Genomic DNA, 17685 nt, shown 5'->3' with positions numbered 1-17685 from the left:
CTGAATCTACCTTCAAGTTTGTTGAGTTCTTTGACGGAAGGTAGTCTGCAGTTCGGAACTCTGTTTCGTCTTGCTGTCCCAAGAGAATGAATTCCCTTCTTTGCCAGAAACAACATCAGTTCAATGCTGGTATAGTAATTGTCAAAATAGACCCTGTGATTCCCATCTGGAGGAACATCTTGCATGAGTCGGACTACGACATTTCCACTTGCTCCAAGGTCTGGTTCGGTTTGCAGGCGAAACGTTTTGTTATTCTCCTGACCGGAAAAGATTTCAAACTTATAGGTGTAGCCAGACACATCACTGAGAATATATATCTTATAACCCCACTTGTGAGGTTTCAATGGGAGGTACTGCTTCATGTAACTTCTGGCCTTTGTTGCACACAGTTGTTCATCCACGCACAAATCTCGCTTGAATGGAACAGAACTGAACTTTTTGTTCAGATGCTCAATAAAAGGTCTCAGTTTATGTAAACAGTCATACTCTGGATCATTTTTTGCTACCATTTTATCATTATTGTTGAAATGTATGTATCTGCGAATTTTCTCAAACTGTTTCTGACTCATGCATTCCCTAATTTTGTCGACGCCTATATGGTTACTCCAGTAATTGCATACATTTGGAACATGTACAAGTGATGAGTACAGGCAAATTCCTATGAATTTCATAATGTTTCTTTTGTCAGATTAGCTGGTTTGCTGGGATCTTTCTGCACAGAATACAAATTAGATTCTAAAACAATCATCTACACAATGTCATCTATATATATAAAACTAGCTGATGTACCCGTGCTTCGCTACGGGATTCTCAGAAAGACTGACTTGGTGGTTTTCCTAACTGAATTCAACATAGGTCATTACAAAAACGTCACTAGGAATGTAGAGATTGAAAGGAATGTTATCATATAAAATACTCTATCAAATAAAAAAAAAAAACACACACACACACTGTCTCACTTTCAACGAACAGTACTATGGTGCCGATCTAAGAGTCCAAAGTTCCAGAGCTAGAATAACCACCAGGTCGCAGACTGCCGTGAACACTCCTTTGTCATTATTCCGTTAAATATGCACACTACTCATTCCAATCAGTGGCTCAGAGTAGGGATCGTATAGCTTGAATACTATGATGAACCAGTGTGTTACGTACCAGATATATCAGAAAATGTATGAACCAGAGGAATGGCATGCTAAAGAAGAAAGTTATCTTACACCCCAGCTACTTCCCACCAATATACAGGCAGGCTGTTACAGTCGGTACGACCAGGCGAGTTGGCCGTGTGGTTAGGGGCGTGCAGCTGTGAGCTTGCATCCGGGAGATAGTGGATTCGAACCCCAATGCCGGCAACCCTGAAGGCGGTATTCGGGAGATAGTGGGTTCGAGCCCCACTGTCGCCAGCCCCGACGATGGTTTTCCGTGGTTTCCCATTTTCACACCAGGCAAATGCCGGGACTGTACCTTAATTAAAGCCACGGCCACTTCCTTCCACTTCCTAGACCTTTCCTATCCTATCCCATCGTCGCCATAAGACATATCTGTGTCGGTGCGACGTTAAGCAAAAAAAAAGAAAGAGATGGTATTCCGTGGTTTCCCATTTTCACACCAGTCACACCAGGCTGTACCGTAAAGACAAGGCTGCTCCCTTCACACCACTATTCATTTCCTATCCCATCGTCGCCATAAGACCTACCTGTGTCGGTGCGACGTCAAGCAAATTTTTTAAAAACCTCGGTACGCTGCAGTAATCCTACCTATCGGGGATGAGAGGAAACAGAAGACAAAAAGCACATCACAACAAACAATGGTCAATGTAATGTTATTGTTGATAAAGTTTATGAGCTTTCTATATTGCAGGCCTTCACATTAGTTTTCTTTCGACTCTGTGATATTAGGGTGTCTTACAAAATTATTTATATCGTAGACGGTAGTTCCTTATTCTCAGACTTTACATACCGATTTACACTAAATTCTGTTTACCCATTACAAATTACAAATTATTTTATTCACGTTGAGTGAAATGGTAGTTTAGGGGAAGGCCTGAAATGTAATTCTCAAATAAGTTATTTATGTTATTAGTGGTCGTATCGATAAATACTACATAACTAACATAACTTTACTTATGTCGTAAGTTAGTAGTAGTTATGTAAGAAGTTATTAATTTTCCGATCACTTATGTCTTATACATTGTTACCGTACCACATATAATCAGATATATTCATGAATTTTGATTTTTGTTACTAAGTCCATATCAGCGCCGAGTCACGAGAAAATGGGTAAACAGAATTTAGTGAAAATCAGTATGTAAAGTCTGAGAATAAGTAACTATAGTCTTTTTTTTTTTTTTGCTAGGGGCTTTACGTCGCACCGACACAGATAGGTCTTATGGCGACGATGGGATGGGAAAGGCCTAGGAGTTGGAAGGAAGCGGCCGTGGTCTTAATTAAGGTACAGCCCCAGCATTTGCCTGGTGTGAAAATGGGAAACCACGGAAAACCATTTTCAGGGCTGCCGATAGTGGGATTCGAACCTACTATCTCCCGGATGCAACTATAGTCTACGATATAAATAATTTTGTAAGACACCCTAATATCACAGTCGAAAGAAAACTAACGTGAAAGCCTGCAATATAGAAAGCTCATAAACTTTATCAACAATAACATTACATTGACCATTGTTTGTTGTAATGTGCCTTTTGTCTTCTGTTTCCTCTCATCCCCGATACGATTACTGCAGCGTACCGAGGTTTTTTAAATTTGCATGACGTCGCACCGACACAGGTAGGTCTTATGGCGACGATGGGATAGGAAATGAATAGTGGTGTGAAGGAAGCGGCCTTAGCTTTCAGGTACAGCCTGGTGTGACTGGTGTGAAAATGGGAAACCACGGAATACCATCTTCAGGGTTGCCGGCAGTGGGCTTCGAATCCACTATCTCCCGGATGCAAGCTCACAGCGGCGCGCCCCTAACCACATGGGTAACTCGCCTGGTCGTACCGACTGTAACAGCCTGCCTGTATATTGGCGGGAAGTAGCTGGGAAGTAAGATAACTTTCTTCTTTATCATGCCATTCCTCTGGTTCATACATTTTCTGATACTACTGGTACGAAACACACTGGTTCATCATAGTATTCGAGCTATTCCATCCCTACTCTGAGGCACTGATTGGAATGAGTAGTGTGCATATTTAACGGAATAATGACAGAGGAGTTTTCACGGCAGTCTGCGACCTGGTTATTCCAGCTCTGGAAATTTGGACTCTCAGATCGGCACCGTAGTACTGTTCGTTGAAAGTGAGAAAGTGTGCGGTTTTTCATTTGATCGAGTATTTTATATGATAACATTGCTTTCAATCGCTACATTCCTACTGACATTTTTGTAATGACCTATGTTGAATTCAGTTAGGAAAACCACCAAGTCAGTCTTTCTGAGAATTCCGTAGCGAAGCTCGGGTACATCAGCTAGTCTATATATAAAATAAGTGTTTTGCCTGTGCATTGCTCAGAATTTGAAATGAATGATATTTCTGTATCTGTCATGTCCACAGTAACAAGGAAATGCATTTTTTACTTTTCCGTAATGTCTGTCTGTATGTATGTATGTACACGCATCAATAGAAAACGGCTGAAGAGAATTTAATAAAAATCGGTATGAAAAGTCGGGGAATAAGTCGCTACAATCTAGGCCATAAATAATTTTAATCACGCTGATTGAAATGGTAGTTCAGGGGAAGGCCTAAAATTTAATTTTCAAATATTTATGTTATTAGTGGTTCTATCTTAATGAAAATTAGTATGCAAAGTTGGGAAATAAGTCGCTACAATCTAGGCTATAAATAATTTTGTTCACGCTGAGTGAAATGGAAGTTTAAGGGAAGGCCAAAAATTTAATTCTTAAATATTCACGTTATGAGTGGTCAAATCTCATTGAAAATTTGTATGCAAAGTCAGAGAATAAGCCATTAAAACCTAGGCTATAGGGCCTACATAATTTTATTCACGCTCAGTGAAATGGTAGTTTGGGGGAAGGCCTAAAATTTAGTTCTCAAATATTTATATTATTAGTGGTCGTATCGATAAATACTACATAACGAAAGTTATATAGAATTAATTTTCCGACTAATTATGTCTTATACATTTTTACCGTACCGGCTATGATAACACAGATATTCACGAATTAGTATTTTTTTGCTAAGTCCATATCAACTCCGAGCCACGAAAAAATGGGTTAACAGAATTTAATGAAAATCGGTATATAGAGACGGGGAATAAGAAACTACAGTCTAAGGTATAAACAATTTTATTCAAACTGGATTAAAATGTAGTTTAGGGGAAGGCACCTAAAATTTAATTTTTAAATTCCTATGTTATTGGTCCTATCGAAAAGTACTACATAACAAAAGTTACAGAGAATACAGTTTCCGATCATGAATATTTTATTCAGTTTTACTGTACCGACTATGATAGGAGTGGTATTTCAAAGTATGAAGAAAACTAAACGTGAAGGCCTACAATATCGAAAGCGAATAACATTGGTGAACAATAACATTATATTGACCATTGTTTGTGGCAGTGTTCTTTGTCTCTTACGCTGCCTCTCAACTCCGATAGATGGGATTACTGCTGCGTACCGAGTATAATAGCCTGACTGATTACTGGCGGAAAATAGCCGGGGAGTTAGAAAACTTTCTTCTTTAGCATGGCATTCCTCTGGTTCATACATTTTCTGATACAGCTGGTACGTAACACACCGGTTCATCGTAGTATTCCAGCTGTTCGATCCCCACTCTGACGCGCTGTTTTGAATGAAGTGTGCATACTTACGACAGAGGTTCACTTTAGTAGTAGTAGTAGTAGTAGTAGTAGTAGTAGTAGTAGTATGGCCTGGTCTAGACTAACAATTTAGGCCTATTTCAAATTATAGCACCACAATTCACTAAATGACTCAAAATTCAACCCTGAAAATAGCCGATTCTTAAGCTTCTTCCTCTTGACTTTTATTAAATTCTACATTCATTTTATTCCAAAATTAGCAGTGAAGAGTGGGTTTCTCCTCTGGCTTGGAGGAGAAATTTGGCTCCAAGTCAGATAGATTTTTCCGCCGCTTATGTATTAAATTGATATTTACCGACTCATCGTGCAGTCCTAGGAAACAGATTAGTAAAAGGCCATGGTTTTCGCCCTGGGAGTCTCCACTATTCGACCTCTTCCCTGCCAAAAAAGAAGACGAAGTGTGTTCACGGATCACGGCTGTCTGCGGCTTGGTCATCCCAGCTCTGAAACTTTGGACTGTAATATCGGTAGCTTAGACCTGTTCGTTAAAAGTGAGAAAATGTGTGGTTTGTGATTGATCGCGTATTTCATATGAAAGCATTGCTTTCAACTGCACCATTTCTACTGACGTCATTGTAATATTTGTTCATTTCAGTTGGGAAAACCAGTAAAACACTCTTTCTGAGGATGTAAAAAGGCAGGTGGAGAGTGAGTGTCTACCATTAAAATGAAAACTTCCCAACCTGATTGTGACTGATGGTATGCAAGCGGTATGCATTAAAGTTAAAATTCCCTAACTCGGTCTTCATATGAGAAAATATGTTTGGTGATATCGCCGTCGCGTTTCTAGGGTAACTTTAAGAGCTTTGCAATTTTATACATTCTTGCTCACAACGTGTACACTACCTAACCTAGAATTATGTTTAAAGCAGTCTTCTCAGTACAGGCCACAAAGGCCCTGGGAGGGGTGGAAGGTAAAGGTTTCCACTATCCGTAACCTCGGCACTTGATGGGGTAGAGTGGTTAGCTCTACGTCTGGCTGCCTTTTCCCCCAGGAATTAACCTGGTACTCATTTTTGGTGTAGGCTGAGTGAATCTCAGGGCCATATGCACCTCCGGAAGTGGAAATTTCATTTCTCAAATTTTACGACTTCCTGACGGGGATTCGAACCCTCGTCCTTCTGGGCGAACCGAGTACGCCTTTACCGCCTAGGCCAGGCAGCCCCCTAGAATTCTGTATACAATGTGGAATTCCGTAGCGAAGCACGGGTACATCAGCTAGTTTTCTGATATATCTGGTACGTAACACACTGGTTCATCATAGTATTCGAGCTATTCAATCCCTACTCTGAGGCACTGATTGGAATGAGTAGTGTGCATATTTAACAGAATAATGGCAGAGGAGTGTTCACGGCAGTCTGCGACCTGGTTATTCCAGCTCTGGAACTTTGGACTCTTAGATCGGCACCGTAGTACTGTTCGTTGAAAGTGAGAAAGTGTGCGGTTTTTCATTTGATCAAGTATTTTATATGATAACATTGCCTTCAATCGCTACATTCCTACTGACGTTTTTGTAATGACCTATGTTGAATTCAGTTAGGAAAACCACCAAGTCAGTCTTTCTGAGAATCCCGTAGTGAAGCACGGGTACATCAGCTAGTCTGAAATAAAATACTGAAAGTATGAGGTTGGTGTTTCAAGATTCATGAGTTCTGAAGATAATGGGTTGGCCTGAAATTCCATTGTATCGTCATGAACCTGCAAATAACCTTTCCTCCACTCCACCTTTGAACGATCAATGTATTTGGATTTCTTCTCACTATTCAGTCTCTGACGCGTGTCATCTGAAGTTCCCTGAGGATCAAGGTTGTGTTCATTTGAGCAGTTTCCATCAGGCACGAAACCTTCCCCACACTGATGCACTATTGAACCCGGTTCAACCTCATCTATTACATCTACTGTATTTTCTTCAAAATCACATGCTAATTCTGTCCCATTCTGCACACACACTCCCGAAAATAAACTGCTAGACAAACATGGTAAAGTGTCCTCATTCTGTGTTCCTGCAATTACCACTGACATGTGTTGAATATCGAACACTTCATCATCTGATACGTTTCTCAGTATTAAATAATCTTCATCTTCAATGCCTGAATTATCTATATCCACTTTCATCCCAGTTTGCTAGCAAAGTCACTAACTCATTCTCACTATACATGCGATCCATGTTATAATTCATTGTAATTCAAGAGCATTTTAGCAGATCTGATACAAACAAATAATATCAGTACTACGAGACACTATTAGGATGCAACTGTTCCTGTATGCAAAAATATACTTAGGAACCATCTGAAATTGAAATACGCAACTTTTTGTTGAGTAAAATACATTATTCACAACACCATGTCACAATTCGCAGGAGTACAGCACATTTCATTGTTTCCTTGGCAACTAACCCACGAAGAGACATATTGTATTCGATCTGCATTCTAGTGAAAAAAGCATGAACTATGTTGACACGAAGAATGTATCAGAGAAGATACAATACACATTAACAGCAATAAGGTTCTTAGACTTTGAATTCTACGCAGTTAAATGGTATGTATCATACCTGATACATGACGCATTGTAGGGCTAAGAATTTTTCTCCATCTAGTCACCTCAGTAGTATAGGCTTAGCCTTTGTAACTTCGGGCCATAAGCTCAAATAGGGTTTTAAGGTTTTCATTTCAATTTCAAGGAGCGCAAGTATCCGCCTCCTCACCGTTTTGATTTTTGGGCAGTACCTTTAAACCGTTGTTTTTCACAAAGGCCTGGTAGAATGGGTACCGGTACTCGATACCCCTGTTATAATCTATTTCATTCTTTTCATGTAAAGATGTTAGACTGTTGAGCATTTAAAATAGTGAATACTGTTCTATTGTGTAAACTGTAGGTTGTGCCTTTGATAGGCCTGGAAGATGTGAAATTTTTAGAATAGATTACTAAGTGTAAATTTATAGTTCCTACAGGTGATATGATGCACAATTTCCTGGCATCTTCTTCTTCTTCTTCTTCTTTTTTTCAGTTGAGTACGCCTCTCAGTCATCATATGGACTATGTCTCCATTCAGCTCTATTCAAGCAGCTATTAATGTAAAGGTTATATAGTGCCTTTGGAAGGCTGGAATTATATAATGTTTGGAGTGTGGTCTCCTAGATAGTTGATAGAGCAAACATTTTCTTACTATTGATGTAAAAGAAATTAGGAGATCAGTCTCCTTTACTGGTTTTCTTTTTTTTTTTTTTTTGCTAGGGGCTTTACGTCGCACCGACACAGATAGCTCTTATGGCGACGATGGGATAGGAAAGGCCTAGGAGTTGGAAGGAAGCAGCCGTGGCCTTAATTAAGGTACAGCCCCAGCATTTGCCTGGTGTGAAAATGGGAAACCACGGAAAACCATCTTCAGGGCTGCCGATATTGGGATTCGAACCTACTATCTCCCGGATGCAAGCTCACAGCCGCGTGCCTCTACGTGCACGGCCAACTCGCCCGGTCCTTTACTGTTTAAGGGGCCTCAGCGCTCACAGAGAATTTATAATTAGGGAGTTTCAAGCTCAAATTTGTTAACTGATTATTATTCGATTTTCTACAATTGTTACTCAATCTTCCAAACTTTGTACCTGAATTGTAAAGTTGAGACTTTGAAAACAAAGCAAAAGATAGCAAAGAAAGAAATATAGCTCTAATTTTAAAGTTTTAAATTAATCTTCTGACTGTCTTATATCGACCCATTCATTCCTGCACCTTCTTTCACCTCTGTCCAGCATGGAATCTCCGTAACAAATACAATATGAACTTTTTACATCTGCCTGCCGGTGTTCAGAAGATTGAGGTGATAGACTGCAGCCAGCAATTGCAATTACAGGTCATTCAAAAAAATCCAATTTTGGTCACATATGATAATTCACATGTCAGGAGTTCCTACAGGTGATATGATACACAATATCCTGGCATCTTCTTCTTCTTCTTCTTCTTCTTTTCAGTTGAGTACGGCTCTCAGTCATCATATGGACTATGTCTCCATTCAGCTCTATTCCAGGCAGCTTCTTTAACTTCAGTGATCGCCATGCCAGTATCTCCTTTAATACCATGTAACCAACTTGATCTAGGCCTTCCGGTTCTTCTTTTGCCATCCACTAGTCTGAGCATGACATCCTTTCCCAGAGAAGTACTTCCCATCATGTGGCCACAGTAAGACTGCTTTTGTTTCACTATATTCCCTTCCAAGGAGATATCTGGATAGACCTGATCCAACATTTCTTTATTACTGATTCTGATTCTCCATGGTATTCTCAGATGTTGTCACCAACATCAAAGCTCAAATGCATTTTTTCTCTCTTCTGCCAGCTTTCTTAATGATCAATGTTTCACAGAAATAAGTAGATATAGGGGTTTCGCAGCCATAGGGAAAAATTATGGTGATGGCACTGAAAGTCTGCATTTGGTCCTCTCACTGATGTCACTGTTTTACCAGATATTTATCCTTCCAAGTACCAGCCGACACTTGACTTCCAGGCTGCAGTCACCTTTACGACTAATTTTGGAACAAAGAAAGACTATGTCCTTAACCAACTCTATTTCTTGTTAATTTTTGATCTTAACATCTATGTTTTCTGTTGTCACCGTACCCTTGGTCTTCTTGGTATTTAAGTATGTTCCTCCTTAAAACTGGTTTGCTCTTCTTAGAGCTTATGTGAAGATGACCAATAAAATTCTGTTGGACTTTCACAGTCACTCACGTGGGACCTTATACTATTTTCCACGCTGAAGGTGGTGTTGATGAATGATTCCCGCAGTGACAGTGATTTCTTCTCTCAATGTTTTAGATTCTTTGGCCATTACTGTCCTCAGTTTTCTTCTCTATTGCTTATGGTTGCCCTGCACATAGTGCATCATTGAAGGATCCATCATCATTGTTAATTCTTTTCAACAACTGCATGAACCCTATTCACAACGATCAAAACCATCTCTGCATTCTAATAAGATTATGCTCTGTGTTTAGTGGATTGTCTGGGAAATTGTGCATCATAAAAAGCTGCCAGCTGACCAATCAATCAACGCAATATATACTAGCAGAGACTGAAACATGTTCAGCAAAAGCTGAAAATTATTAAGCCAGCACTTGTGTATCATAAAAATGTCATTCTGTTACAGCATAAAGCAAAGCCACACATGGTTAAGGTCACTTGGATGGGAAACAACGCATCTAACATATTTCCCTGATGTTAGCCCGTCCAATTCTCATCTGTTCCACTAGTTAGACAATCATATTAGATAATTAAAATAATTAATGTTATTGGCTTTATGTCCCACTAACTACTTTTTTTAAGCGGTTTTTGGAGACACCGCGGTGGCAGAATTTAGTCCTACAGGATTTATTTTACGTGCCAGTAAATCTACTGACACGAGGCTGACATATTTGAGCACCTTCAAATACCACCGGACTGAGCCAGGATTATTACATGTTATAAATCTCATTTTTGGTCCGTATTGAAAATTTACAGTTCAACAACAATAAAGGTGTTTAATTTAATCCACCTATTCAATACTTTTATTTTCACTTATAGTGGTTACATAAATAGACTTTCAGTTAAATGGGACATGTTTCGCCCTCAATTAAGGGCATCTTCAGCCTAAAAACAATCATCAAGAGTACAACTAATATTAAATGTGGAAACTAAAAGTTTAGCCAGTTATTAAAATTCGGAACATAAAAATGTGAAAAATGATACAATATATAAAGATGCTAATGGAAACACTGTCAATGATTGAACTATAATCTTGTCGGAGACTAAAACTTCTTCCAATAAAATTCTAATTAAAACAGTTCATTTAAAATGTTAGTGGAATACCAAAATGGTAATAATATAAAGCCAACGACATGAGGGCGTGAACACAAGCATAAACATGATTGTCATAAATACAATATGTCCAAGGCCGCTCATGAAATTCGTAAGCATAAAGTGAGACAGAAGCATCAGTTGAAAAATTGTAGAAGTGGCCCTTAGCACCGGTAGGTAATACTATTGGCTGAAACCTTGTCAGGAAATGTCAGTAGATACTGAAATAATGTTTTCTGTAAGAGAAGGAAAAGATGAATTAAGAAGTTGAACGTAAGGAGAGAATTCGGATAACATAATATGAAACAGATGAGGACTTACATGTTAGATGAAAGTTGTTATTTGTTATCTACTGTTGTGTTGGTTACTGCCCTTCTGTTGGCTCTGAGTCTCGTGTTGTAACTGTGCTGCAGAGGCGGCAGTGAACTCGGAGGGGAAGGAATAGGGGAGTGTGGAAGGAAGGAGAGGATGTCCCATTTATATTATTACCGTATTGATGGAAGTAGGCCTAATATCCGTAGGTATGTGTGGAGTATTAGAGTATGAAGAATTAAATATATTAGGTATCCTGATAGTCTATTTATGTAACCACTATAAGTGAAAATAAAAGTATTGAATAGGTGGATTAAATTAAACACCTTTATTGTTGTTGAACTGAGCCAGGATATTGAACCTGCCAAGCTGGGGTCAGAAGGCTATCGCCTCAACCGTCTGAGCCACTCAGCCTGGCAAACACGTTAGAGGATAACAGTTTTGAACTCTCAGTGAGGAGAGAGATGTCCTGAATAATTTCCTTAGTTCACATTCTATGGAGTTCTACCACAGTGAGATTCATAGTCTTCCAGAACTCTGGAGAAAGGTCACTGATGTTGATAGGGATTATCTTTGATCTGTTAATATATTTTACTTCTGGTTATGGCATTTCTCTTTGTAGGGTCAAAATTTGATAGAACTTTAATGGTTACTAGCACATTTACATACTAAAAATAAAAACCTTAAAAATATTCATCAAAGAACATGAAATTGCTTAATAGACAACAAGAAGACAAACTGAAAAATACAAGAAGAAACATTCACTTACTTAAGTCTGACAGAACATATTCCATAGTTGAGCTCATAGTTTTATGCAGTTTGGAGTTTTCAATGGTTTTAAAATATGTGAGATTTGACTCCATGTAATACAACCAATAGCCTTTTATTATACCATTTCGTCGCTCCGGTTCTCCCCATGATAAGTCCATCGTCGATGATGTCACACGCTGCACGGTTAAATTTACAGGTTTACTGGGAACTGTAACAGTCATAAAAAAAGAAGATAATTAAAAACAATATAGCGTGTTCATGAAAATTTTTAAAAATGTATAAATTAAAGTTGAAAGAATACCAATATATCAATTTTGCAATCTTTAACCACATATACTATTTTATTATTGGAAATGATTTTTTTATAAGGTTTAATACACTCCAGGAGATGACACTGCCCACCACCACTCCCCGGGGGAGTAGCACTATATACGTCCCTCAACAAAAATATGGAATAATACTGTAAATGTATTCCAGATTATTGAATAATGAAACAACGTCTAAATCATATTTTACAAGATGAAAAACTGCTTTGTCATTATTTAAGATTCAACACAACTCAGTATTGAAGTCAAAGTTAGATGAATTTAGAATACCTTACTTCTAAACTGATATACTAAAGTGCTGTTGAGGTGTGCATTTCTCTAGGATAAACACCAGTCTCTAATAGAACTTAGTGGAGTACAGAATGATAACAACAGGGAGGAGCTATGAAGCATAAATGAAAAAGTTTCATAAGATTGCAATAAACATTGTATGCACTGTAAATACTCTCCAATGTATGTGTAGATGAAATGGAACTTAAAAACAAAACAAAATATGTGATAACTCTGATGGAAAAACAGCACAATGGCTTTCATGCTGGCTTTCCATTCACATGACCAAGATTCGAATCCTGATTGATCATGGCTTGGAATTTTCATTGCAAAAATCATGTGACACTCAGGCTTAAATCCATAGCCAAAACCCAAAATGAGCCAGGGTGGCTTCAGCAACCCCAAAAATAAATAGGATAAGTTGAAGAAAGTCTTTTCTAAAGGAAAAACAAAGCTCAAGCTATGAAATCATGTAGTTTAAATTCCAGGTACCGCATTCTTCAGCAATGCCATGAATAAGGTTCAATTGACGATGACAATGTTATTGGTTTTATATTCCACTGACTACTTTTGAGGCTTTTGGATTAACACAGATAACTCCTTCCCAAGAGGCTGAGTGCAATCCATTCCAGATCCTCATACCATTCTTAAACTGGTATCAGAACTGGCTATCAAATTTATGATCTCTTCATCAGCAGTTCACGCGCTCTCTCTGGTTAACTGGTTAGCATGAGGAGACTTTTGCCCAAAGAGTTTTGGGTTTGATTCCCAGAAGGGTGGGGGATTTAAATTTCATTGGTTAATTCCTATGGCTTGAGGACTGGGTATTTGTGTTTTTAATATTAGATTTCACTCTAGGTAGGGCCCCATCATCACAGGCATGCAGGTCATCTATGGGTGCCAATTCAAAAGATCTGCACCAGGGCCCCCTATGCAATATAAAAATAATATTTATACAAGCTGCTTAGTGGCTCTAACAACACCACCTAGGATATGGTCTACAAAATTAGCTTCCCTATCATTGCTCTGAATAACCAACCACTGCAAGAAATGTGTGTACAGGTATGTTAGGGTGGGATATACACTACTTTCCCACAGCTGCCAGGACTGTTGATCCACTCATTCAAGCAAAATATATATTGGTAACGAGTTGACGGGGTAGTAGGATCAATTAACACTAGACCGGTAGCTCCAGTACTAAGATTTATTAGCTAGGCACTAAACTACACAAGACTACACACAACTTTTGCTCATAACACACACTTACGCAGTTCACGCGCTCTCTCTCCCTTCGTTTCTCACTTGTTCTCACACTACACAGTTTTACACTCACACACAAGGTCCCGCGTCGCACGGCTACACGTTCTCTCCTTCGCCGACAGTCCGCACTGTAGCACACTAGTCCGATAATCACGGCAGTTCACATACTTCACTACACTGGCAGTTGCCCACGACCAAACCACACCATTCTAACTCAGTCTAACTCTCACTAACTCTAGGCAGGTCGTTCCTCTCTTATATACCTGCGCTGGCTCTTCTAGAATCGTCCGGATGCTGGATGGATCCAGGAACATCGCGAGATGGAACACTCCAGATTAATCGTGGAGTCATTTCCATACTCCTCTACTACAGGACCACGAGCGGAAGCGAATGGGGCTTGCCTAGCCTTAAGCACTGCTAGTGATTAGCGCAGTTGAAGCATAAGGGGTGGGTCTATACGGTGCCGGGCCGGGCCCACTGCCAGTTGACATGACGGATGCAATGACCATTACAATATTTTTCCATTCCAGTGCGGTAGAAGCCATACTTTGAATATAGAACCATTCATGAATGATTGTATGCATCGTAAGTTTTGAGCTTCTTACGGAGATGTTACTTCATGAGCAGGAAAGGTGGATATCTGATGGTGCTAAACGAGGGTCATATGGCGGATGTTTCTAGCAAACCTAAGGACAAGCAGCAGACGGCAATCAAGGATACTACAGCAATCAACAGACAACAAATTGAAATGCGTATTTTGAAAGTGGTGTTGTATGCAAGGTGCCGACTTCTACCACAGGCGCATGGAAAAGTACATCAGCAAACTTGGTAACTATGTAGAAAAGAGGTAGGAAAACCACTGTGTGAAAAACAACTATTATTCAATAAACTGTCTTAGAAATAAAACAATAATTAACTGTACACTCAATGTTCAAGATATCTAACTCAAAGGGAACACACAGTATAATTCAATTGATGATGATTTTATTAGTTTTACGTCCCACTAACTACTTTTATGGTTTTCAGAGACACCTAGGTGCCAGAGATTTATCCCACAGGAGTTCCTTCACATGCTACTAATCTAGAGACACGAGGCTGACATATCTGAGCCCCTTGACGGACCAAGACAGGATCGAACCTGTCAACTTGGGCTCAGAAAGCTAATGCTCTAACCTCCCGAGCCACTCAGCCCGGCTTTATTCATTGAATTTTAGAGTTTGTAATATTTTCGTGAATACGAATAAATAAAATCAGAATATCATAAAATATATCATAAATATAAATATATAAAAACTCAAAAACTTCGTAAAATACTTGGAGTAAATAAAATTAATAAAAATCATTAATCAAAATGTCCGTATTATGGGCAACAGAGTTAACCAGAATGGATCCCTCGAATTTAGATAGAGCATGATAATTCTTTATATCCCAGGGCGTGTACATAATGCTGCGTGCTGGTACATCTGCTGCAGGCCTTACCTAACCTTCTGAAAACGACTAAATAGATAGGAACTGCACCTAGGTTCATCAATAACTCCACTGATTCTAAAATATCTAACTATATCTATATATATGAAATAACTTGTCCTGACTGACTGATTCATCATCGCCGAGCCAAAACTACTGGACATGAAGAAATGAAATTTTGGGGATACATTCATATTAAGATGTAGGTGGTCGCTAAGAGAGGATTTTTGGATATTCCGTCGCTACGGGGGTGAAAGGGGGGGGGGGGTGAAATTTTAAAACGAGTGTATCTATATCTCAAAACTTTAGAAGTTTACAGATGTAAAAATTGGTATTTAGAATCTCCTTTAAAAATAAGGAAGCACGTATTTTTTTGTTTTTAGAAAATCTCAATAGGAGGGGTGAAAAAGGGTGAAAAAGTTGTTGAATACCTTTAATCAGGATACCAGTACTTATATCTCAGAAACTGAAGATATTACAGATCTGAAAATTAGTACTTTTGATCTCTTTTAAAAATTAAGAAACATGCATTTTTTTTTGTTTTTGGAAAATCCAATTAATGGGTGAAAAGTGGGGTGAATTTTTAAAATGAGTGTATCCACATCTCAAAACTTTAAATGTTTGCACATGTAAAAAGTTATATTTAGAATCTCCTTTAAAAATAAAGGAACACATATTTTTTTGTTTTCTGTAAATTCCAATAGGAGGGGTGTAAAGGGGTGAATAATGGGTTGAATGCCTTTAATGAGGATGCATATATCTTAGAAACTGGAGATATTACAGAGCTGAAAATTTGTATATAGGATCTCCTTTAAAAAAGAAACACGTTTTGTGTTTTGTTTTTGGAAAATCCAATCAATGGCGGTTAAACAGGAGTGACAAATTGGGGTGAATATTTTGAAAGACAATGTCTACAGAATATTTGAGAAACGTAGAATGTTACAGACGTAAAAAGTGGTATTTGGAATATCCTGTAAATGTAAAGAAACATAGGTGATTTTTTTTGGAAACTCCTCTTAAGGGGAACTAAAAAGGGGTGAAATTTTAAAATGAAAATTTATACAGTATATCTCAAAAAAACTTTACAAGTGGCAGAAGTGAAAAATGGTATTTTTATCTCTATTAAAAATAAAGAAACATGTATTTTTAGTTTTCGGAAATACCACTTGGGTGGAGCGGGGGGGTAAAAGTGACTGAAAATCGTGTTGAATTATTTTAATTAGGCTACTGATATCTCAAAAAAGGAAGATGTTACAGACATGAAATTTGATATTTGGAATTTGCTTTAAAAGTAAAGAAACGCCTATTCTCGGAAAATCCAATGAATTGGGGGTGAATGAATTTAAAATTAATTTAATTGTATGAGAATACTTACATCTAATAAAAAGTAAAGTTGTTAGGGCCTACACACGTGAAAATTGGTATTTGGTTCTCCTTTAAAAACAAAGAAAAACCCGTTTTGGTGGGGGAATCATCTTTGGGGGGCAGGAGTGAAAAGGAGTTAATTCCTTTCATGAGGACACATGAATCAAAAACTGAAGAAGTTAGAGTCGTGATAATTGGTATTTATTAGATCATTTACTATTAAAGAAACAAGTAATTTTTGCCCGAAAATTCACTTGGGGGGGGGGGTAGGAGTGAGAAAGTGAAAAAAAGTGAATTACTTTTTACTCAAAACTGAAGGTAATAGACGTAAACATTGGTGTTTGGAATCTCCTTTAAACATAAAGAAACACGCCTTCTTTTATTTTTTTCTTTTGGGAGGGGGGTAAATAAACTTAACGGCGGTGGGGTGTAAAATGAGGTGAGACCAATTGATTTTACTGTTCATAAAGTACTTATAAGGAGCCTCCGTTGCTCAGGCGGCAGCGCGCCGGCCTCTCACAACTGGGTTCCGTTGTTCAAATCCCGGTCACTCCATGTGATATTCGTGCTGGACAAAACGGAGGCGGGACAGGTTTTTCTCCGGATACTCCGGTTTTCCCTGTCATCATTCATTCCAGCAACACTGTCCAATATTTCATTTCATTTGTCATTCATCGATCATTGCCCCAGAGGAGTGCTTCGGCAGCCGGCACAGTTCCTATTGCCGCCGCTAAATGGGGCTTTATTCATTCCATTCCTGACCCTATCGAATGACTGTAAACAGGGTGTAGATTTTCGATGAACTTATTCTGATCACAAACCGATCATTTTTAATCTTTCCTGGGTTCGTTTTCAACAGCCATCTTTTCCTTCGGAGAACGTTCTTAGATTACAGTAGATTCTCCTGGCATATAAATACAAATTTAAACACATTTGAAATAAACGATAGGAATGAGATTGACCGTCAAATTGTTCACCTCTATAATCAGGTCAATAATGCACGGAAGTATGTCATTCGTATCCCCAGAAATCCCGCACAATTGCCTACGCGCGACAATGGTGCTGGTTACATTGTCAACAATGACAATATCAGCAGATGTAATTTACAGCCAAGTAGCGGTCTTGCATCTTGCTGTGGGGTCCAGAACATCTATAATAATAATAATAATAATAATAATAATAATAATAATAATAATAATAATAATAATAATAATAATAATGTTCTGGACCGTCGTCAAATGTGCGGACCGCGCTGGAAAC

At 38.5% G+C, this 17685-nt stretch overlaps 1 protein-coding gene across 5 annotated transcripts in view; it reads right to left on the bottom strand.

Annotated features, from left to right (window-relative positions):
* The window catches only part of LOC136864203 (tyrosine-protein phosphatase 99A), a 423374-nt gene that overhangs the window by 376973 nt on the left and 28716 nt on the right, over positions 1 to 17685 (bottom strand). For all 5 annotated transcript variants that reach the window (XM_067140883.2, XM_067140882.2, XM_067140884.2 and 2 more), the window contains one exon: positions 11736 to 11945. In XM_067140883.2, the coding sequence (XP_066996984.2) occupies positions 11736 to 11945 (210 nt within the window). The remainder of the gene's footprint in view (positions 1 to 11735; positions 11946 to 17685) is intronic.

Source organism: Anabrus simplex, chromosome 2 (genome assembly GCF_040414725.1).
Source record: "Anabrus simplex isolate iqAnaSimp1 chromosome 2, ASM4041472v1, whole genome shotgun sequence".
In the NCBI taxonomy this organism is placed as follows: domain Eukaryota; kingdom Metazoa; phylum Arthropoda; class Insecta; order Orthoptera; family Tettigoniidae; genus Anabrus; species Anabrus simplex.
The sequence above is the reverse complement of the archived record's forward strand: the minus strand, read 5'-3'. Positions and strand labels throughout refer to the sequence as shown.